The 25,088-nt window shown below is 38.0% G+C and overlaps 1 protein-coding gene and 1 long non-coding RNA gene across 3 annotated transcripts; one reads left to right on the forward strand and one right to left on the reverse strand.

The window, feature by feature from the left end:
* Positions 1 to 353: 353 nt before the first annotated feature.
* On the reverse strand, positions 354 to 24,535 carry EDNRB (endothelin receptor type B). 2 transcript variants are annotated; one of them, XM_054529148.2, is made up of 8 exons: positions 24,348 to 24,535; positions 23,041 to 23,574; positions 8,323 to 8,435; positions 7,983 to 8,187; positions 5,911 to 6,060; positions 5,374 to 5,507; positions 4,716 to 4,824; positions 354 to 3,192 (listed from the first exon to the last, which is right to left on the reverse strand). In XM_054529148.2, the coding sequence occupies exons 2-8, from the start codon at positions 23,521 to 23,523 to the stop codon at positions 3,058 to 3,060; spliced, it is 1,329 nt and encodes a 442-aa protein (XP_054385123.1). In that variant the 5' UTR covers positions 23,524 to 23,574; positions 24,348 to 24,535; the 3' UTR covers positions 354 to 3,057. The 2 variants fall into 2 exon arrangements, with proteins under 2 accessions (XP_054385123.1, XP_003778269.1); XM_003778221.5 differs by lacking the exon at positions 24,348 to 24,535 and having other exon boundaries at positions 1,296 to 1,411; positions 4,715 to 4,824; positions 23,041 to 23,902.
* Positions 2,000 to 15,417, forward strand: LOC129049566 (uncharacterized). The gene is made up of 2 exons (XR_008512761.2): positions 2,000 to 2,108; positions 12,530 to 15,417. It is a non-coding gene; the product is annotated as an uncharacterized LOC129049566 (long non-coding RNA).
* Positions 24,536 to 25,088: the final 553 nt, after the last annotated feature.

The following is a 25,088-nucleotide window of genomic DNA, read 5'->3' on the forward strand; positions in this document are numbered from 1 at the left end:
AGTATGCAGTTATTTAGTGCTCATTTCATTTTGCCTCATATTAGAGTTTATCATCACTGTCTCTTATCAAGTAGGGACCTTGCATTTTGTGAATTTCATCCCATCTTTCACATAGAAACACTCAAAAGAAGCTTGTGAAATGCAATCAGCAATCCCTAAACCTCATTTCAACCTTTCACCTTTGCTAAGGTACAATAATGATGAAACAATGAAGTGCTCCAAAGGGAGGGAACCAAAGAAAGGAAGACCAAAGAGGCCATTGGAAACTATTACCCAGAAAATCAACCTTGGGAAGTTGAATGTCTGTATATCTGTTTCTTCACAACAATGAAACACACAGTCCAGCCCAGAGGCCAGAAATGCGGCATTTTAATTGAATAACTTCATACTTGCTTGATAATTGTATATTTAACATAAATAAAGTCCACTTGTCACATTTATATTTCTTTTAAACAACCAATTAGTATTTAATGAATTAGTGCCTGTACAGTGAAAAATAAGCTAGTTGTTAAAAAAAAACAACTTAAATTTTTATTGGTTTTGCTTACATAATAAAAAATCAGTAACTATAGCCACTCTAGGCAACCAAAAAATCCTCCCAGATATATAATATTTTACATTGTTATATTACAGTTTTATAAAGTTAGCTACAGCATACCCATGTTTTGCTATAAACTGTATTCTTGGCCATATGTAAGCTATCAATACTAAAAGGTGTTTGAACATACATCCACATTAGCAGTGGATAATAAGGGAGAAAATAGGTTAAAACCTTTTATGAATCTTTTGAGCTGTAACATCCATGTTAACAATAATTTTGTCTGTTGCTATATTAAAGTCCTTAATACTAGGAAACATGTTTTGAAGTTGAACAATAGCACCTTTTTCTATCTTGGTTTTGAGTATGTAAAGAAATTATAATTGTTTCTTACAAAATTTTGAATCAAACATTTTTTTAAAAAGCCACTGAATGCAATTTTATTATAAATAATGCAAGTATGCTTTTTGTGTGCAGTTTCAAAATTTGGCAAGATAATTAGAGAACATGATACTGACATGGAGAAGGAAAGGGTATCAGGATGTAAAAATTCAGTACATGGTAATAAAAATAATCTAAAATTTAAATAGAAATAAAAATATATTAATAAACTGAAAATATTAATGATTCAAAGTTAATTTAAAATTGAGAGTCTAAAATGTCTTCTATGATAACAGGCCTCTGAAAAAGTGATTGGGATGAAATTAAAAAACAAGTTTGTGGGTGATTTATAAATAGAATCCATATGGTGTGTGAATTAATTATTATTGCTCTTTCTTTCTGGCCACATTGTTGGGTTTTGGTTTACTGTACCATCCCATTCAATATTGGCAGAAAACAACATTACTAGCTTATTTCCAACATGTGGCCCAGTTTATTAAAAGAAAAACAAAGTAAAAATTTGGGCATATTTTAACACCGAGTTAAAGCTCTTGGGCCCAATTTATTTCAAAAGTCACTCTGAGAACATTGCACTGTGTTTTGCTGGAACAAAATCAGGACCTTTTGCATTGATGTGACGAGGCAATGACGAACGTTAGGCTAAGAATGGGAATCTGTCCCCATGGGTTTCCTCCAACCCCACCTCATTTCCTCTCTCTTCCGTTTTCTCTTGTATGTACTTTCACACACATCTCATCCCAAGCTATCCTAAGGCACTTTGCTTAGAAGATTTAAAAATTAGGCAGGAACACACAAAGCTAAGAGGTTCTTACAGTCTCAAAAAGCAGTTTTGCCTCTAGATGAAAGAAAAGCACCACGTCAAGCAAACTTTTCTATTGGCTATTTACAAAAATAATATAAAAATTAGTAATAAGCTTTACAGGTAGCTGTTAAATGTACTAATCTGTATGATTTTGAAAAATAGTATTTTAACTATAGCATTATACATATGCTAGAAACCATTTTAACCACAGCATGGGTGAGAGAGGGTGCTACCTGCCCCTTTGTCGTGTGGACACTGCACCAGGCAGTTCACAGTCTTTATTATGAGGTCACTGGCATCTCTCCATCGTAAAGCTATGAGCACAGGGCCTGCCCTCATTTAATCATCTACATGCAGTGTATGTAGGTAAGTATTTACAGATGACAAAACCAAACAGAGTTTAAGTTACGATAGTGAAAGAAGAAGATTTTAATAATCCTGAAAAAATTGTAGATAGTATTGTCTTCACAGGGTATGTGAATGACAGATTCAAAGAAGTCTTTTGGGATAGCCTTTCAAACATTCTATTTCTCTTTGTGAGGTTTGATCTTATCTGAATGTAAAGGATGTAATAATTTTCTTTTTAAAAGTATTATATTTTAGATTCAGCTGGCACATGTGCCAGTCTGTTACATGCTGCTTGTTTGTGACTTGTTGGTTACATATTGCAGAATGCTGAGGTTTGGGCTTCTAGTGAAAGGAGTGTCATGATTTTCAAAAACAGCCTTGCTCTTTCTGTTACTCCCTCCTGATCATTTAAATGTTTCTAGTGTCCAAAAAATGCAACAACTAAACTGCTCTCTCATTTGCATCTAATTACAGTCTGATCAATAGTGTGATAATATTAATTCAAAAGTTGTTTTAAAGGATTTTAAAATTTTAAATTGAGTAATTTAAGCTTCATTTAAAAGTTCTGTTTTACAGTGACTTATTCTTCCTTTGTATCAGCGTCCCATTGATTTAAAAATAAATCTCTTTTTAGAAAGAATAGAAATTCTGAGTGAGCTCATTTTTAAGCTTAAGTGTTGTGTGAATATCCTGGAAGTTGTTAAGAGCTATGTTGAAGTGCTAACCGTAAAAAGTTAAGTGCTTTCACGATGAGGCTTTCTTAATTCCCACTGATTTTCTTTCCATGCAGTAAACAGCTCATAAAATGTCATATGTAGCTATGAGTGTTAAAATAATTACACTTAATATTTTAATAGTGTGCTGTGCAAATACATAGTTTTTTGTTTTGTTTTGGCAAACGTTTCATTTTGTTTTAATGACTTCGTTCCAATATAAAGAAAATGAAATACAGTGAATAGTTCTTCTTTCAAGATGAGCTGTATTTATTACTGGAACGGAAGTTGTCATATCCGTGATCATTAGCTTTGAACTTTAAGCACGACTGCTTTTCCTCCAAGGACTGTTTTTCTTCAAATGACTGGCACCAGCAGCATAAGCATGACTGTACAAAACAAAGTAACTCATTATATGTTAACATCAGTCACCTTTCCCAACTCTTCCTCCTCTCCAGGGTTCTGACTTTCTTTGTATGATTAGGAGTTCTTGGGTCCTTTCTTTCGGTGCTCTTTTATTTTCCCTCTTAAAAGAATATAATCACAGTAGTAGCATATGATAATTTTTAACTAAAAAATGCAGAGAAGAAAAAACCTACATAGTTAAAATTTCTCATCAAGAGAAAGCCACTTTTAATTGATATTTACTCTTGGTTATTTGATAAATAATCTTAATATTTGATAAACATATAATTCAAGACTTTTCCCCATGAAAACAGAAATATTTGCACATACATGAAATAAATAAATTATACACATGTATGTGCATGTGCTTGATAATGTGAGTATAATTATTTTAGTGAGACTGTACTGTATGTATACTCCATAACCTTGTAGATACTTTCACAAACATCTCATCCCAAGTTATTCTAAGTCACTTTGCTGAGGAGATTTAACCTGCTTTTTCTCACTTGACTGTGACATAAATATCTTTTCATGTCAATGAATTTAATACTGCTTTCCTATTTTTTCAGCCATGTATTCTCATATCTCTTTTCAATATTGTTAAACAATAAGGTTATATAGTACAAAAGCATCTCAGTTTTCTTCAATTTTTTTCTTGAAGTTTTTTTAAGTATAAAATTTTGTTCCTTCTGCTTGTCTTCTGTTCATTCTATATGTAAAAGAAAATGGGAAGTCCACTATTTTATGTTCTATAAAATGAGGGTGTTGATCCTGATGGAAGTTCTCTTCCAGCTCTAAAATTTGAGTTATGAGTGGGCGAAGAATGTTATAGGCTGCCTTAGTGTTTACACGGGAGCTACGTTCTTAGCTTTCCAGTAGTGAAATACCATGGACAAATGGATGATTTTCATATTAGGGGAGGGGATATTTTATTTCATGTTAGATTGTTGAAGGAGTGAATGAATAGGATGATAAAATGCAAGCAGCTGAAGAAGGAATTATATGTATTTCACATTGAACAGCACATCACTGTTATACAAAAAAGGAAGAAAGAGGTAAAACCTGAACTATTTTTTTGTTTACCTTGCTATTCTCATAGTCCATGTGAAAAAGGAACTAATTTAGTTATAATAATAATTGCAGCTGCGAAGTTCAGAATCTACCAAAAACAGGGAACAGGGTCTTTAATTCATGTTTAGCCCTTATTTTATTATGTGATGCCTATCAGACATCAATGCATGTGATTTTTATTACTTTTTGGTCAACAATTCCATGAGTGTAACTGATTGGCTGAGGCAGTAGGGAGTGGCTGACTAGGATTTATAGGCAAAAACAATTATAGTGATTTATAAGCAAAAGTCGTATTTAAAAAAATCATCCATGATGTAATAAAAGGGAAACTATAAAATAATTTACTAAATCTGTCTGGATAGATATATTAGCAGTTTTGAAAGCTTATATTTGAGCCATATTACAAAGAGCTTTTTATTTTGGGATAGTCTCTTACCTTAAAGCAGTTTTTGAATCTTTTGCTCACCAAATACAGAGCAATTGGGTTAATGCAGGAATTCAGTGAGGCCATGTTGATGCCAATATAGTCCAATACCAACAGAAAGCTGCAACAAAATAACGCAAAATGTGTCTGAAAAATATGCTATTCTGAACATGTATTCATTGTAGGCTTCTGTGCTTTTGTAAGGAAAAAAAATACCAATATACAATGGTTCTAAGTTTATCACTCGTCTTTGCTAATAATGATTCTCTGCCTGTCTCTGTCTCTGTCTCCCTCTAACTCTAGCATTTCTACTGACTTTCCTCCATTTCCCCTTCCCAGGCCCAATTCTTCTCTTTTAAAATAAAATCTCATTTGGAAGTACTGAAGCTGGCTGAAAAGAAGTAATTTAGAAAACGCATTGGAGAATCGGACCTGACATTTTCCACCTTGGCACTCACTCATCATCTTGACAACTCTGTCTGTCCCCAGTGTTCCTCATACCCCCCCTTCCCCGTCCCTCTCAACAGGACCTCAGATAAAAATTGGGGTCTCCATGACTTGCTAAGGGTTAGAAAAATGGTAGTCTGTCTTTCTGCCTATAAAAAAGATCGATGGAAACACTTCTGAGTGGCATTTGTTTACAAAATCATTTCTAGTTTGCCTTTCTTACCTCAAAAGTTCACATCTATTGGGATCATTCTGATTATAAAGAGTGAGCTTCAGAATCCTGCTGAGGTGAAGGGGAAGCCAGCAGAGGGCAAAGACAAGGACCAGGCAAAAGACGGTTTTGGCCACTTCCCGTCTCTGAAATAAATCCATAGTTTGACCCTTAAAAGATGGCTCATTTTATTCATAGCATTATCTCTTCTAAAACGACATTTAATATTGTCTACAAAAAGTCAGTGGCATATGTAAAAACTCAGGGCACTGAGCTTTATATGGAATAGTTAATATGCAGTGGAACCGAAGTGACTAGAGATTCATCTTTAAAAAGTTCTGACTCTCCCTAGATCCTTTTAGATTATATAGAATATCTCCAAATAAATAATGTAAAAATGTTCTTTATCTATTTAAAACTACCAGAAGCAAGAAAAAGGAAATATGCTCTGGTATATAATAATGTTAGTTTATCATCATCATCATCATAATTTTCATATTCATAATTATAAATTCAACCATGAGTTATCAAATATTTGTATTTTCTTACCTGCTTTAGGTGATCATTTAAAGCAATCTGCATGCCACTTTTCTTTCTCAACATTTCACAGGTCATCAGTGTATAAAAAAATGCAGTGATGGCCAATGGCAAGCAGAAATAGAAACTGAATAGCCACCAATCTTTTGCTGTCTTGTAAAACTATGGGGATGAGAGAATTTTTATGATTAATACTCCTCTGTAAGAAAATCTTATATAACAAATGTTAAACTTAAAAAAATTCATCAAGGAATGATTATCTTCTAAATTAGATCCAGTTTATATATACCATACAGAATCTTTCAGGCCACACTTACTGAACAAATAAATAGTCATGTTAAATAAAACAAATTTTCCCAAAAATATTTCAGTTCTCTAAGACAATGTGTTATAAGCATGCACAAAAACTTAAGTAGTTAGGCAAAATTTGAAATATTTGGTAATTCAATGCTTTGTCTTCACATAAGAAACTTATCCTTAGAGTATTCTTTGTGTGAAATATAACACCTAAATATGTAAAGATAACTTAGTGTTTAGATGAAGTTCTCACTTTTTAGCAAGTTTGTTTAATGGGAACAACACATACGAAAAGGTCTAGGTTAACCATTTAGCTCAGTAACATATAAATCTAACCTCGTAAAAAGATAAAATCTGCTTTTGACTTATGTCATATCTCTTATTCTTTTTCTTCTATATTATCTTTTTCATATTGCTTTAGATATATCTGTGTTGGAGAGGAAATTATGTAACCTCGGCAGCACTTTTTTTTTTTCCTTTTTACTAATAGGAAACAAGGAAATAGCAATTTCATTTTCAATTTCACATTATGTCCTTGATTCTTTTACTTAGCATGAGATATACAGTTCATAAAGTTTTATTTAGTCTCCTTATATATACAATAGAAAATAATCATTGGGAATAGTTAGGCCAGCCCCCTTTGCATTAATGTCTCTTAACTCATTCTGTTGGGAAGAGCCTTTTACACTTAGGATCTATCTTCTGGAAACGAGCATCATCATTCTTTTTCTATTCCCTAATCGAATGTTCTTTAATAAATGACCAGGAAGAAAGTTTCTTGCAATGGCAGCTTTCTCTTTGGCATCAAAGACAGAGAGAGGGGAGTCTTGCCATTCAGACTCCATCCATATCAGGGTGACTTCTATCTGAATATTTGCTGGACCATCCATTCCTCTGACAACTACTGGGCTATCTTGTGCAGATTACGTAGTAGTTGTCAGTCCTTATGGGGCTGTAAGATACAGTAAATTCCTCTTCAAAGAACCAATATGTCAGTGTGTTCAGCTTCCCTGTTCTTTGTTCTCCATTTTAAAGTTTAACTCCCTCATTCTTTACATCTCCTTGCCCCTAGTTTCAGTAAACAACCCCCTCCTAGCCTCTATCACCTCCTCTTTCCTTAGTTATCCTTAGTCACCTGCTCTGTCCTTAGTCATCGTTAGCCACCTGCTCTGTCCTTAGTCATCCTTAGTTACCTGCTCTGTAACTGTCCTTCCCGCTGAAACTACTCACCCCACCACTCCAGCTCGTACCCCTGCTCTCTTTAAAATAGCCAATTGGAATTAACTTAGACTGTGCGGTCCAACCCTACCCAATAGGGGAAAGATGCAGCAGTGGGAACTAGCTGCATCAGGGATAATACCCCCTTCCCCTCCCTTGTCTGGTATGCTCTCGCCATTGCTCCATTGTGAGACACAACCTTCTATAGAAGTAAATTGCCTTGCTGAGAAAACTTTTGCCTGAGTGTTATTTTCACTTTGTGGCACCAAGCATTTTACTTCTACCATGGCTTTGGGTAGAAAAGCTACAAATTCACATCAATTCTTTCATGTGGACTTGGTTTATCTGTGCCACTGAGATCAAGGGGATTCTTAGAGAAGTAGTGATCTAGCTTCTTGCAGCTTGAGTCATTGATCACCATTAACTCCACAGTCCTTGGGTCTATACTCTTAATTTATGCCAACGACAGTCATAAATCAACAGTTTCCCAAGGAGTGGGGAACAGGGGAAAAATAGCTAAGTATGTATAAGGCAAGAGCAGAAAGGAAAATAAAAAAAGTAAAATTTACCTGCATGAAAGCGGTCTTCTGAACGGGATGAAGCAAGCAGATTCGCAGATAACTTCCTTTGTAGTCCATCATAATTATATCAAAACCTATGGCTTCAGGGACAGCCAGAACCACAGAGACCACCCAAATCAAAACAATTTCTACTGCTGTCCATTTTGGAACCCCAATTCCTTTAATTCTACTCCAAGAAGCAACAGCTCGATATCTGAAGATAAAAATAGTATTGTATTTTAAGCTGGCATACCTTAGTTTTATTGAATTGCACAGTTTATTTTCTAAGTAACATGGAAAACAATAGTATATCATTCAGAATATACTTGGATTAAATAGAAGCTTCTACCTGTCAATACTCAGAGCACATAGACTCAGCACAGTGATTCCCACGGAGGCTTTCTGTATGAAAGGTACCAGCTTACACATCTCAGCTCCAAATGGCCAGTCCTCTGCCAGCAGCTGCATTGAGAAGACACGAAGCTCTGTTAGGGGGTTTCATAAGATGCCCTCTGAATTGTATCACTTAATGAAGAGTAATTAACATGCAGAGTAGGATAAATTCTGGTTGTCATTCTTTTTCTCATGGACTCCTTCTTTGAAAAGAACCATTGTTCAATATATGTATGGGACAGGAAAGTGTGTTGGGATTGATGAAAATGCAGCCAGCTTATAAGAAGTCATCATGCATATACAGTAGCTTAGAGTTCAGCTCACCTCATCAGAGCAAACTTGGGCCAGTCACTTAAGTTCCTCCTGAAAATTGAACCTGTATACTGTCATAGAGTCTGAAATGCCCAGGTCATGGCCAAAGCAAAATATAGGTTAGTTAAAATTGAATAACAAATAGTCCTTAGCTAAGGAGACCAGACTTCCCTACTGAAGTAGTACTCCATGCAGAACAGCATGTTCATTCAGGCACTTGTTCTTCATTGCAGTCAGTTTACCTAACTGAACAATCATTCAGTAGGAGTAGCTATATAGTTCTCGAACACACCAGGCACATTCCTACTTAGGGCTTTCGCTGTAGGTCCTTCCTTATCCTAGAAGGCTCTTTCCTCACAGATTCACCTGGTTAACTCTCTTATCTCCTTCAGGTCTTGCTCAAATTTCATCTTTTCAACATGACTTACCTTGATCACACTATTAGATACCATAACAGGTCAGACATCCGTATCTCCCTACTCTGTTTTCCTTTTTATCCATAGTCTATCAATTCTTGTGGCATATCACATTAACTTATTTGTTTGCTTAGTTTTTTTTCTGTCTGGATCCCTGGAGTGTAAGACAGACTATGAGCTCCACAACTGCCTAGAACAGTGCCTGACACATAGCAGATGTTTAATATTAACAGTGCTTGATTCATAGACTCTAAAATATAACAGCGACTGGCTATATAAGGAGCAATAAGACATAGTTATTGCTATTATATATATATATATACACACACACATAGTATGTAATATATATAGAGTGTGTATATATGTACATGTATATATTTCTCTTTATCTGACTGCAGACTATGCAACCATCTATTAGTAAATGTGGTTATTTTCTTTCTTAGGACAATGTGGTGTGTCCCACACTGGTAAATGAATCACTTTAGGTAAACATCTGGATCAAATGTTCATGAGGTTTTGAAAATAAAGAAAAGTATTTCAAATCCATGGGTCTTAAAAATATTTTGAAAAACAACCTTCCAAAAGTGAAAATTATTTTGAGACACCATGGAGTCTTTCCATCCTTTCACTAGCAGTGAAGACTCTACCAAGTTTGTCAAGCTGAGTTGATTGTTCTATAACTAGAATGACGTCAAAGGCTAAAATGTTTGTCTCATAATGAATTTGACTTGGAGATTCAACATACGACCAATTTCATTTCTGAGTTAGATATCAAAACTTATACAGACATGTGGGACAAAAGTTGGCAGACTTATCGTATATATGCTTAATGTAGGATCCTGAAGACCTACAGGGCCAGGCAGGTAACACAGAGAAGTGGAGGGTGCCAGGTCTCAGAAAGTCACTGGTGTCAGGAAGATGATAGGGAGTGGGGTGGGGTCTGGGGTAAACTTTGTCTGAAAGGAGCAGCTGCTGGTAGACGTCAGATACTTTTTGCTAAGGGACCCCAAATACAAAAATCTCTTGATTTTTCAAAAGAACCCAGATTGGAATTTTTATATGAATCTCACAATTTATTAAAGTCCAATTCATATATATTTTAAAAAAACTCTCATATAACATTGTATTATCAAAATACACCTGTGAGCCATCAGAGCCTCTATCTTGTGACTTCTGGGTTAATCAACCAATTCATTAATTCTGCTTGTTCATTCATTCATTCAATGAATATTTATTGAGCATTCACTATGTGCCAGACAGCATTCTGAGCACTCCTGCTCTCATGGAGTTTACACTATAGTGAGGGAGGCAGACAAAAAACACATACATACTTAAAATGGTGTTAAACAGTGGCTGTGATCATATTGAGCGAGGGTGGGATTTGAGGTGTTTTCTTGATAAGCTTCTCAGTGAGGTCACCCTGAAGAGACAACATTTGAGGAGAGACTTGACTGAAATAAGACAGTAAGCCATGCGAAGAGCATTCTAGGCAGAGGCAAGAGCGTGTGCAAATGCCCTGAGGTCAAAACGAGCCTGGTGAACTGGAGGTACACCAATGAGGCTACTAGCTACTAAAGCTGGAGAAGACTGACCCAGCCCAAATGCATGGAAAATGAAGTTGTAGAGGGAAGAATTTGAATGCTTTTTTTGAGGGAATTCATTGCAAGGTTTGAAGAAGGGAAATGGCATGATCTAACATATTTTTCAAGAGATCACTGTTGCTGCCCAGTGTAGAATAGAATGTAGGGCCAAAAAAGGAAGCACTGATGAGAACTAGTGGTGAGCTGGACCCTGTGTGCCCTGAGGCTGTGGAGAGCGGGTTATAGGCTCTATATATTTTAAGGGTAGAGGTAGCTAGCAGGACTTGCTGATGGGTTGGACACATGATGTGGGAAGTCAGGACACTCACAGAGGTTTACCATGTGCATGGTGAAGCCATTTACTGAAATGGGGGAGACTCGGTGCACCACAGGTCTGAACCAGCTTTGAACCCATGTAGCTTTAAAAGAACTGCCAATTACCCTTAGAAATAAGAATAAAAATTATCCAACTGGTTTCAAGGATTGTGCTAGACCCAGCCTGGTACAACTTATTCAGACAATATTCTGCTATTGATTACTCCTCCCTTCAAAACATGAAGCCTAATTTCATTGCCTTTGAATGTGGATTGGACTTAGTGATTTGTTTTCAATGAATACAATGTGACAAAAGTGATGATGTGTGATGTCTGAGACTAGTTCCTAAAGAACTGGCTTCCTCTCTCTTGGATCACTTATTCTGGGGGAGGCCAGCTGCCATGTCATGAGGAGACTCAAGCATCTCTGTGGAGAAGCCAAATGGCAAAGAACTGAGGCCTCTTGAAAACATCAAGCACTAATTTGCCAGGTCTGTGAATAAGAGGATCCTCCAGCTTTAGACAAACCTTTGGACGACTGCATCCCCAGCCAGTATTTTAAATGTACCTTCTTGAGAGACCCTGAGCCAGGGCCAGCCAGCTAAGCCACTCCTTAATTGCCAAACCAAAGACACAATGTGATTTAAAAAATATTTACTGTTTTAAGCCACTAAATGGTAGGGTAATTTGTTACTCTTCATTAGGAAACCAATATGCTTGCATTTGTTTGCTCACTTAAGTGAGTAATAGATCCACATTTGAACCCAGATGGTCTAGAGTCTATGCTTACAACCACTATAATACCTGCCCGACAGTGGTTTGAAGGAGGTGATTGTACAAAAAAAAAGTTTAGAATTAAATCAAATATTTTTTTAAACCTATAGCTATGTGTCAAATAATGGTAAAATATCTAGAGGCAGAGCAAAATCTTCTGCTCACCTAGTGGGATGGTTAACTTTATGTGTTAACTTGACCAGCCACTGGTTGCTCAATTAAACATTCTTTATTTCTGGGTGTGTCTGTGAGGACGTGTCTGGAAGAAATTAGTATATGAATTTGTGGATTCAGAACAGCAGTTGTCTTACCCTAGGTGGGTGGGCATTATCCAATCTCTTGAGGGCCTGAATAGAACAAAAGGCAGAGGCAGAAGGAATTTGCTCCTTTTTCTTCCTGCCTATCTGGAATGTCTCATTTCATCTCCCCTGGCCCTCAGACTAGTTTCTCAGGCCTTTGGACTTGGACTGAATTACACCACTGGCTTCCCTATATTTGCAGCTTGCAGATGGCCAATTATGGGACTTCTTAGCCTCTATAATCTCATAAACCAATTCCTCATTATCTGTTTATCTGTCTGTCTGTCTACTTACCTACCTATCTACCTATCCATCCATCTATCTATCCCACTGGTTCTGTTTCTCTGGAGAACCCTGACTAATCCCCCTAGTTATTTTATTCAAATAATGTACAAACATCTGGATATTTTAAAATATTTTATTCTGTCTTAAATTATTTCCAAATATGTTAATATTGTTATCCTGTAGGTACTGCTATCAGAAGAATCAAGATGAATGAGCGTCCAGACCTTGAAGGGAAAGAAGTCTGGCTGATGAAAATGAGCTCTGCACTGAATCCAGGCCATGTTTTGAGGTTTCCATTGTTTTTGGCTCAGCCTAGAAATTGGATTATTGCTCTTCATACCACTGCAGGCCTGCAGCCCAACCTCTGACCCAAGCTATCACAGAAAACAGGGAAACACAAACTGAAAATTGTAACAATGCTCTTCAAGCTCAACAGAGAGATAGTCAGAAACGTAATCACCACGGAGAGATTACAGTTTTCTAGTCTACACTTTTGAAGGGAAAGAGACTGCAAAAAAAAAAAAAAAAAAAAAAAAAAAGAGAGAGAGAGCGCATTAAACTTTATCAGCTTTCAGCATTTCATGCTTTCAATTTAGAACTGGATGCTATTGGCTCTGGAAGGCCACAGAAGATGTGGGAAGAGCATGCACTGTTGCTTCCATTATTTTGTAGTGAGAAGGATGGCTTTGGCAAGACTCTAAACGCTCTTCCTTTAAAAATCTTAACCTCTGTCTCACTGATCAGAAGGCTTTGTGGAGACCCAGCAAAGCCTGATTCTCTGTGACAGAAACCATGCCCACTATTGATGCTCATCTCTGTCATCTTAATGGACTCTAGCAAGAAAGTCTTTAGGCAAGCTAGTGCTTGAAACTTACCTAAAATATAAACGTATCCCTGGTGGGGAAAAACTATGGAGTTTTGCCAAAAAAAAAAAAAAAATTCACTCTCAACCAAGATGCCATCTTTAAAATTTGGTGAGAGATTGTTCTTATAGATGGGTATGATTCTTAGACATTCATTTCTTCATCATTCTTTGGGAAAAATAACAACATCTAACATCTATCATTTGAAGTCTAAGGATACAGCTTTCCCCACTGAAGAGGAAATGGATTCACTTTATTGCAAGAGGAAGCAACTCTAACTTTAAACCCAGCAATAACACATTCCTTATACCCTATTTTTAGTTTTTTCTTTGGACTTTACCCCATTAAATTAGATAACTTAAGGGCAAGGTCTGAACAGTGAAGACAATTCAAACATGTAGTCAAAAGGCAGTCTCTCTGATCGCAAAAAGGGTGTTTAGAGTTCAATATTGACACTATGTCTCTTCCACATAAATTAAAATTTTAAATCCTGTTTAAAATTAAGTTGAATATATGTTACCTAACATTGATCAAATATGAGCCAGTTGGCAATACTCACATAACTGGCACTGGTTTTCATATCATGCTGTCTCATCTAACTGAATAGCTATTGTTAGTGTTAAGTCTTGCTGGCAATATGGTATCCATTTGACAAAATGATAGCCTATGTTTGTGCTGACCCATTTTACCCTAAGGCTTATACTGCTTCTCTAGAACATTTCTTTTGGATGATAAACACAAATAAATAAACACTAGATTGAAAAAATGTGTGGCCATACTGGCTAAAAGATTTCTACTCAAGAAAGACCATGATTTTATAACTTTACCTTGGAACAGCTGCTTGAGAAAGAAACAAGGCAAGAGAATCCAAATAAATTATTCTATTACATTATAAAGTCATTTTTATATTATAGTTTAAAAATTTTCTAAAAGGATAAATAGCATGAATAAGAAACAAATATTCTTTATTTATCTGAGGGTTTTGTGAAGTGAATCCTACAAAATCTCTCTAACTGGGGGATTTACATTTTTCATTTCTCTTTTTAATTAAAAATCACATACTTGAGATAATAAATGAAGAAAAAAAATCCTGTTAACACACATCCCTCGTTTCCAGAAGATAGATCCTGAGTGTAAAAGGCTCTTCCCAACAGAATGAGTTAAGAGACATTAATGCAAAGGGGGCTGGCCTAACTATTCCCAATGATTATTTTCTATTGCATATTAATATGTTAATGCCAAAAGGAGTCAAGCCCCATAAAGTCAGGAAATGCCAAAGTTAACCGTCTTGTACAAGCAAATGTTCACTCACCTCATTAAACATACATAGCATTTTCTTTTTCTACTTTATTAAATTACAAATATAATTTATACTGAGCTTTAACTGTTTATTTGTTTCAGAATATTCTACAACATTTATAATGCCTAGTACAGTGATTGGCACACAGTGGTCACTCATTCAATGTTTGTTAAGGAATGATGAACGGAGAGTGGATGAATGAATTTGATCATATGGCAGAAATCATCTATGACAAAACATTTGTCATGAGCTTTTCAGTTCTCATATTCTACATATATTCTTTAGATAATTGACATGACTGTATATTTACTATTTATATTTTCTAGTGCTGATGATCAGGTCTTCTTGGCACATAGAGTCAGAAACTCTAGAATTGAGGCTTGAGAGTGGGCTGGACTCTTGTTGGAGTTCCACTCTTCCATGCAGGCTGGAAAAGGTAACGACAAAAATTCCTCTCCCGCTGTCTCTCTCCTACTCAAACTTGTCAAGGCAATGACTGATATAAAACAGAACCTACTGTTTCTCACTATGTAATGGGATTCTATGAAGAGCTTCAGCTGTGGAGAGGATTGTTAAGTTTCGTGGAAGTAGATGCAGTAAACATAGGGGCATTGTAAGAGATGATTGTTTTAGAGGATGAGTGAGTGGTGTAATTAAGAGGACAACTAAGATTACTTTGCCAGACTGCAGTCTATTCCATCCTGTGATAAGTTGTGAACGTTTCTTTAAACGACTGGCATTATATAAATATTTTCACAGTAAGAGTCAAAAAAGGAAAATAATGGAATGGCGGCACTTCCCAACTTTAGGAAAGGGTGTATTCTGTTTTTGTCTCTGTTTCCTGTAGTAGTTAAGAGTTTTTCTGTGTTTGAACTAGAGTTTCAATGAGATAGGGCACCTTCACTCAAGGACTTCCATGCCAGAACTCTTTCTGTATTCATACACAGAGAAATAGTTCAAATTAAGCTTTGAATTTGGAGTCAATATGCTGATCAAGTGCATGGAAATATTTTCTTCTTGACATACAGTGCACTGTGCCCTGAAGGACAAATATAAATTACAAGTTCTACCCTGCATCCATCAAAATGCACTTAATCAGTTAAAAGATTAGGCTATGTGAGTTAGAAATATGTGGGTCAGAAATAATGTTAGCTTATCCCCCAGGGATGCCATCTCAATGGCTTACAATATGTACAGTGCCCCCTAGAGTTGTGCAAGGCAGCGGTTCTGTCCATGGGACTCTATTTCACACACATTCACAAAACAGAGGCCTTTTCACAGCTCTGGAAAGATTCCTATAACTTGCTGAAACAGAACAATGGCTTATGAAAATGAATTAAAATTCTTGAAACAAAATCTCTAAGAGAAACATAGAGATAGAAAACAATTTTAAAAAATATTTATTAAGAGAAATTGAAGTTTACCTCAAATATATTTTCCTACCAGAAATTTATTTCTAAGTCTGTAACAGGCCAGGAAAGAAATTGATTGTACTCTTTTATTATCTAAATTTAAAAATATATCCATAGTTTGAGCTTTAAAACTATCACTGACATATCACATATTTTGAAAAGATCCAACTAAGGGAAATAACAAACCCCATTCACAAACCTGGCCTATAATTAGTTCACTTATCTGAGCTGGATCTTCTAAGATCACTGGTGATATCTGAAGACACTGAAGAATGAGAACCTGAGGGCCTCCTGGCTCAGAACGAGACTTGCAAACTACATGAATCCAACAAATCTTATTAAGTAACTTCATGGCATACCTAACCTAATTCTATCTGTGGAATATCTTATGGGAGACTAATAAGCTGTGATCAGAAAATGTCTGATTACTATGGAATCTGAAAGCTCATTAAAATAGTCTGAAAACACTGAGTGAGTGGGAAGAAGACAGCATACAGTGTAAATATTCTGAGGATAGTTTTCCTCCTTTCTGGAAACTACAATGAAACTGAAGAAGAGAGAAGTAGGGAAAAGACACAGGTCAGCAGGCATGAGTGCAGTTTTGAGCCTCAAAAGGGGAGACTTGCTTGAGAAATGCTTCAATCAATTTTGCTAATAAACTTCTGATTCAAGAATGATCCTCTTCTATCTTCTCCCTTCACGCCTTCTCCTCTCTCTCTCCCTCTCTCCCATCCACCACCACATTTTGGCCATTTTCTTCCTTTACATTTTCACCAGAGGCCCTATAGGGAAGGATAAATAACTCTCTAAAAAAGCACTGGAAATAATAAAAAGTCTAAAATTAGAGAAGTTGTTGGCTAAGGTATACCCACACACCACATTCAGCTATCTCCCAAACATAACCAACCTCTTTTTAACTGTGCAGAGTCCCGAAAGAGAATGTTTCACATCATAAATTACATCTTGAATCTTATTTCAGCACAGGCTTTATCTGTCAACACCCTTTAAAGAACTTAATCATTTATTAGCATTTGGCATGTTTCTCTAAAAATAATCAACTATAGCATATTAGCTACACAGAGATACCCTTATATGGTTTTCTTGGTGAATTGAAGAACATGGCTCCCTGGCCTGGAGACAACAGGGTCTTGGCTGCATTATCCTTTTGTACAACTATGGAAATATCTTCAATCTTGAAAGACTCATTTTAAATGAGCAAACTGAGAAATGTAAAGCTTTTGATAGATAAGCCTTACCATATTGAAAGAAAATCTTACCTTGACATTTGTAGAGGCTTGGATTTACAGAGTGACCAAGTGGCAGATGAAAGGCAAACACGAGAAATACCATCAAATTGAACCTAGGGAACCTTTCATTGCCCAAGGCCAAGTGCTTACTGACCATTTTGTCACAGAAATCTATGACCAACATGTGAAACAGTGAATTCGGAATATGAAGTCAGAGTTTCTGGTTTATTTGAATTCTGCTATCAACCTGTTATCTGATTATGACCAATACTTTAATACAGAAGGAATCAAGCTTTCTTTTTCTTTTTCATTTGGACATTGGTAAAAATATAAGTGGAAAAAGCCCACTACTCTTATGTATAACATCATTTGTCTGCAAGCATTTGTGTAGTATTGACAGTTGCAGCCACTATGCTAGATGGGTGTCGGGGTATTTGCTGTTTTGTTAACTGATTCCAGGTCATTCAAGCTAAAAGCCTGGCTCTTTATTAACACGTTTTAAAAGTTAATAGTTTAAATGCGCTTAGCTGGTGCTCCTTAAAAATTATTTTGCTTTTAAATAATACAGGTTCCACTTTTGGTTCAGAATGCTTATGCTGGTAAAATATCTTTAAATATTACTAAAATATTTCAGTTACTTGACTGGAAATGAGAACATTGTTATTAAATTGGGATAAATTAGACTCCTCTCCCAATGATACCCTCACTTCTTGTGTTGCTATATATGCATATACTTCAGCTTACTGACTGGAATATATGAATATACTTCAGTTTACTGATTGGAAAATTGTAACTTCAAAAGTTGGTGGTGTTCCATCAACTTTTACTTTTAACTACAAAACTAGTTAATTATACATAAACTTGTTAAGTACCAGAAGTAGTCTAAGATAGGATAGTGCAAAAGGTAAATTTGTTCAGAAAGATAATCCTGATTGTGTCACAAGCAGAAAATGTCTGATTACCTGCCAAGGTCACTTCACTCGAAACTCATTTGTGGGTTCAGTGAAGCAATTCCGCATTTTGACATACCAGCATTTTAATGTTATATGTACCCACCCTTAACTAGTTAAACGTTAAAGATCAGCAGTTTTGCCTTTCAGAACTATGAATGCAGCCTGTTTGCCTCTAATAGTAGCCTACAGTTCTTAACTGTAAAACCATCTAGAAGCACTCCAGTGGGTCACCAGCCTAATTTTTAGCTCTCCATCACCACTGGACACCTGATTACCTTTGGATCCTTACCGAACTAGTTAATGTGGATATTGGTATTTGTCTTATCAGTTTGCAAGCAGATTTGTTTTTAAATGCAATTTCTTTACACATAAAGGAAGCTATATTTGAGAGCTAACTTCTTTAACTCAGTTATCCATGTAAATATAACACAAAGAGAGTTAATAAAATTCAGAAGTAATTTAAGAACTCATTATTTGCTCAAGAATTTTTAACTTCTCCCAACCTACAACCAAGTTTTGTTAAATATCATTGCCAAAGCAAACCAAGCCAAATCAACTAACCAAACAAACAACAACATAAACACATTGATAGCATCCACAAGTACACCCGGCTGTCTTGCTTTTTATCCAGCTTTGATATCCATGTTTCTACAACTTAGTAGTGGGACACCAGGTTCTCATATGAACAAATATCTAGATTACCCCATTTATTTTGGGATATATAGGAAGGGCACAATAAGTAGCTTGTGAATAAGGAGAAATTCATCCTAACATCAGGTGGTCAAGCACTGGCTTTTTGTTCTGATATATATGTAGACTATGTAAATATTAAGCATGGTGGCCCATATACATATTACAGATAAACATTAATATGCATTTACATCCATATTGAGATATTATATAAAATAGTGATTAAAGCCAAGAGTACAAGAATAACTTTCTAGCACAATATGGCAATATCTTTCAAAATTACAATGCACACACATTTTGATTTAATAATTTCAGTTATAAAAATTTACCCTTTAGATGTAGTCACACATGTGTGCAAAGCTGTATGTACAAACATGTCGTTTGTAGTCATGTTTGTCATGACAAAAGCTGGAAAACAAAGAATACTCAAAACGCACATATACACACATACACACATTTTAATAACATTTATCATTTCTTGCTATGTGCCACGCCCTGTGCCAAATGATAGTCATCTTTTTACTTATATATTCTTATAAAACTTAACATTTTAATGTATGTACATGTACACATGCATATATATTTAAATAAATATCTCCTTTGGATGCCTGAAGTTTTCATTGTTCTTCTGGGTGGTGTTGTGTAATGTAGGCATAGCCCTAGTGTGTGCCTATGAGAAGTGTAAGCAAGGCTTATTATTTTCTGCATGTTTACATGAGTTTGAAGTGCTTCAGCCACCTCAACTTGCTAAGTGTCCTCAGACACTTCCCTAGCCTTCAACACAGGATTTCACCCACAACACAGGAGACCTGTGAGAGTGGTATGATTCTACCTAAAAGTTTCCAGGGACCCAGCTCCTTGAGGAAGTCCAGGCAGATCAGACATGTTTCCCAATGCTTTTCAGCTTCCCACTGCAGCAACTCCAGAAAAAGTCCCACCGATTCCACAGCCTGAAGACTGTAGCTTCCAATAAGAGCTATGACATTTTGTGATTTGTCAACTTTACTGAACTCTATATTTATTAAACTCTAGATTAGTGGAATAGATTCACATTGACATTTCTGGGCCTCTGGGCCCTTAGTGTGCCAACAGATGAGTAGGAGAATTTCACAAATGCCCAGAAATTGTGTATATTGAATTCTCAAAGAGAATTATAAAACCCCACCAAAAAAATTAGAAATCACTGGTTTAGATTTAAGCCTCTCATATTAGGATATATTAAATATAGCCTTCATAACTCATTTGAATTACTTTTTTCTGAATGATCATACCTGACTACTCTGAAATTCTAAATGCATTAAAAAAAACTATGTTGCCATAATTATTTAAGAGAATAAATGGCTTTTAACTAGTCCTGGATTTGATATTTTGGTAAATTAAGCCATTAGAACAACTTCCACTGATATTTCACACTACAGACCAGTGGAAGGAGGTTTCAAGAGACAGAAATCCTGACTCAAATTAATTTCTGAAAATGTTTACCAAGTATTCTACTGTGGGATAGCATATTATTTGCCATAATTCCACCAAATGCTCCCAAATGAGATCCTAAAACGATACTCAAGGTTGGAGACGACCATACAGTGCCTGAGCATGCTTCGTGCAGTGGGATGGGGTGGACCACAGGGTCTTGGGCTGGATGATGTGGGTTTAAGCCCCAGTTTCATTACTTTGTAGTGGTATGACATTAGGCAAGTTACTTCTTCACCTCTCTGACAAGTAGTTTGCCTAGATCTAAAGCAGGAATGATAACGATACCTCCTCTACAGGGTTGTTATAGTGATTTAATGAAATAAACCAAGTGCCTAGTGCATCATTAACTGGTAGCCATTATTATGATATTGTGTCTCAAGCTAAACCTAAGGCCACAAGGTACGATTCATTAATGATGACCTTAGTGATGGGACGTAATGTGATGAATGTGTTTGTGACCAATATAGATTACTGGATGGACAGATTTGTAATGACTCATTGGCTTATTTCAGAAGTAGAAACACAGTCATGTTAAGACTGGATGGCTTCAGGGAAAAGGCTGTAACTTCCTAGGGAAATCATAAGGGAGTCTGAAATGAAAGGGAAACTGTGTGACCTCTTGGGGAGTCAGAAATTCTCTAGTTTATCACAAATACTCGTTTAACCAGACAGAGGAAATAAGATGGTTCTGGAAGAGCTGATTTATATCTGTCCTGGAGGCAACACACCAGAACTAAAAAAATGTTCTCAATCCCACCTTCTGCACAGCACTTCAGCTACTGTCTGATTTAGAAAGGTTTCTAACTGGGCTGGACATGTGGGGTTTCCTGACCCCCCTAAACAGAACTTTCATAAAATCCTGTGCCAACCTAGCAAAACTAGATTGTAATCTCCCTTTGGGAAGAGATCTTGTTAGATTTATTTTAAATTTATCACAACACCTTGTACTGAAAAGTTCTCAATTCGGTTTTGATGAATTGAATTGAAATTCCTTTGCCAAATTAGAATGGGAAGACTTAGTTTGTGGGACGTCTTAAGAAGTAAAAGGGTCACTTCTGGCCCTCATGGAGTTGTAACTGCATTTAGAGATTCAATTTCAGCTCATACCAAGTAAATCCTCACAGTTCATCAGAATCAATTGCCACACAGGATTTTAGGATTTCTTCAATCGATTCCCCCATTTCTGGGGGTGATTCCCTTTAGAGAAAAATATATCCTAATCCACTCTCACCGCTAAACCTCAGAAATGTTTGGAATTCCCCTTAAAATATAGCTATTGGGTTAGGATTTTTAGAGATTTATGAAGGGAAATTTACAGGCATGCCTTATGGTAACTACTCCTGCCAGTAGGTCAAAGCGTTCCCTACACATTTCCCAACTTTACATTCCATTTTTTTCCCCTTGTACTGAAGTACTGAAGTCAGAGCTAGCTATAGGCAAATCTGCAAAGCACAATTCCATTTCCTTACACTGTGATTGTGTTTTTATGTGCAACTTTCTATTGCTGCTGCTGCTGGGAAAGTTTTAAATATTTTCATATGTCTTTGAAATTTTCCAACTGTTTTATTTAGACTGCCTTTTTTTTTTTAACACCATAAAGCCTCAGTAAGTGGGCACTAGCAGCCTTATTGTGGAATTGAGGAAACTGAGGCCCAGAGGTGCTGGGATGTGTCTGGAGTTCCAAAGCAACCTGGAGCAACCTGGCTCTTTGTGTGTTTCTACTGATGCCCCTGGTAATCACACAATAACGTTAACTACTGAAACCCTTACAGATTTTGAGTGCTCCTTGGTCTTGTCCATGAAATAATTGATGGGATGCCATCATATAGCTTGCACTTTGGAACCTGACAGATTTGGGTCTGAGCCCCAGCTCCACCTCTAATTCATTTACTTTGAGCATCCTACCAGTCATCTGTAAACTAATAGTAATATCTACTTGTGGGCTGCTGGAAGGAATAACGGAAGTAACACATCTCACCCAGTCCTTGGCCCACTGTAGATGTTTAATACGAAGTAGCTATAGTCCGTCACAGCAGGTGAACTGTGTTTTTCCTACTCACCAGTCTAGATCTCTTTTTTCCAGGCCATTTATTTCCTAAAAACCTACTTTGTACCTGCTACTTTCAAAGTCTTCCAAGACAGTGCTTCCCAAAGTTAGTGGGCATATCAATCACGTGAAGATCTTAAGATGCAGATTCTAACTTAGTAAGTCTGGGGTAGCCTTGCATTCCTAACAAACTCTCAGGTAATATTGATGCTGACTGTCCATGGACCACACACTTTTGACTAGAGGATGTACCCCATTAGGTGCACTTAGGGACTAGATCCTTCAGGACTAGTGGTTCTCAAACTTTACAGTTCATCATAATCACATAAAAGGCTTGTTAAAATACAAATTACTGTGCTCCACTCCAGAGTTTCTGATTCAGTAGGTCTGGGGTGAGGCCAGAAAAATCTTCATGTGCACCGAGTTCCCAAAGTGATACTAACGTTGCTAGACTGAGGACTACACTTGTCCTAAGCTTAGCAGAGGTCTACTGAAGACCTGAATGGAATTTTATTCCGATGGTTACTGACTTTTATGAGTGGACAGAACCAAATGGAATTTGGTTCCAAAGATTACCAACTTTTAGGAGGCGCAGAACCTAAAGAGGGAGGAGCTAAAGGGAAGCTCCCTCTACAAGCTTTCTCATCTCCCCGTCTCCAACCAAGCCCCCTTCCTCAAGCCCACCATGATTTCAGCAGGCGCCCTTTACCTTGTAGACATTGATAGGGATGTCAATAACGATGTGCAGCAGGTCTCCCAGAGCCAAGCTGGCGATCAAGATATTGGGACCGTTTCGCATGCACTTGTTCTTGTAGATAATTCTCAGAAGTGTGGAGTTCCCGATGATCCCCAGCACGAACACAAGGCAGGACACAACCGTGTTGATGTATTTGAAAGTCTCCTTGATCTCGATGGGTCCTTGGCACGGGGGAGGGGAGATGGTGCGTGGCGGAGATCCTGCCGTCCTGTCTCCTTTAGGCACCTCCGCAGGTGCCAATGACCGCGCCAGACTGGTGTTGGAACCCTTGGGCCGTAAGGTTTTAGTGGGTGGCGTCATTATCTCTGCGGTTTGCAAAAGCGGAGTGGCCCTGGCAGGCGGGAAGCCTCTTTCCTCTCCCCAGATCCGCGACAGGCCGCAGGCAAGAACCAGCGCAACCAGGGCGCGTCCGCACAGACTTGGCGGCGGCTGCATGCTGCTGCCTGCTCCAGAAGGCGTCCGGTGGCCGCTCCGCAGTTTCAGAGCCTAGAGACAAGCAGGGGAAGGAAGACAAGACACTTGGGTCAGCTGCCCGAGCCAAGTCTCTGCAAACGCTAATACCGCCCGCAGCCTCTTCGCCAGTATCCACGCTCAAAAGTAACTCAAGTTTGCGCGCCAGTGGGGAACTTGGCGCTCGTGACTCGCCAGCGCGGGTCGAAACACCTTCCTGATGCCCTCTCCGCTGTTTTTCTTCCCCCGCGTGGCCAGGAGGGGGTAAATAATATGCAGTGGGGCGGGGCGTTCTGGAAGGGGTGTGCCAGGGAGGGAATGATGGGGGTCCCAGGCAAAGCTCCGAACTCTTTCATGTAACGGGAGGAATACAGACACGTCTTAGTTAAGCCTGCGTGGGAACCGCGGAATTAAGGCACCTAGAGGCCAAGGGCTTGTGTCAAGCTCTGCATTTTGCCCCGCAGGGGAACCTCTATACTCCGCGATTGAACTCGGAAGACTCCTCCCGGCGGATGAAAGCCGCTACTCCCTGGCTGGCTGAGCTACAGCTACCCCAGCGCGCCCAGGAGTGCGCCGGAGATTCGGAAACCCGCAGAGGCTTCTCAAGTCAGCAGGAACTTGGAAACCGCTGTTCCCTCCAAATGGCTTCAAACACTCGCACTCCTCCCTTTACCCAACCTAATTTTAATTTGCCCTCTCTATAGGCTTTATTTTTATTTTTTTTAAATCCCAAACTAGTAAGCCAAACCGAAGCCCCAGGATAAGGTTCAATCAATGATTTTAATTAAACACCAAGCCCGAATGTTTACCTCTCAGATCTGACAAACCAGATGCAGAGAGACGAATGGAGACCACCTTCCGGGGACGCGGAACCCAGCTGGGTTCCAGCCTGCTCTGGGAGAGGAGCACGCCTCCCTTGAGCTGCAGGCGGGTCTGGCTCTGACGAAACGCTGCGAGAATGCCAGACAGTGTAGCCTCCACCGCTTGCTCGGGGTCTCTGCTGCCATCAGACAAGTACTTTTATTCATTCATCCCTTCCCCATCAATCACCGCCAGACTCCTCCCGCGCCTTCCGACCCCGCTGCAACCTTTCCCCTTGGGTGATGCCTGGACAGCATCAGTAGTAGTTGCCCGAGGGAGGGGGGCAGTCCTCGTCCAGGGACAGGTTCCAAAAGGCTATTTATTTGTGAGAGTTCTACGCTCTTCAAATGAACCCAAATCAAGGGCAAGTTATCATGCACCATGTGACACCCGGCAGCTCCAGACTAGAACAAGGCTCTGCACTGAACGTGATAATTGAACTTTTAATGCCAAGTGTGACTTTTCTTTCAGGTAAATGTCCCGCCGCTGTGATATTTAAGGTTGGTTTGTGGACGCTGCTCTCTGCTCTGCTTCATTTTGCCCTGAAGTTTCATTTCAAGCCAACATTAACCCCAACACGGAACAGCTCGATCTTTTCTTCCCAGGCCCTCTCACTGCCCTGAGAGAGGATTACAAGTACTCCTCATTTTCCCTAGTACAGCTCTTCTCCTCTCTTCCTGCCACAGTAT

Source organism: Pongo abelii, chromosome 14 (assembly GCF_028885655.2).
Source record: "Pongo abelii isolate AG06213 chromosome 14, NHGRI_mPonAbe1-v2.0_pri, whole genome shotgun sequence".
Taxonomy (NCBI): Eukaryota; Metazoa; Chordata; class Mammalia; order Primates; family Hominidae; genus Pongo; species Pongo abelii.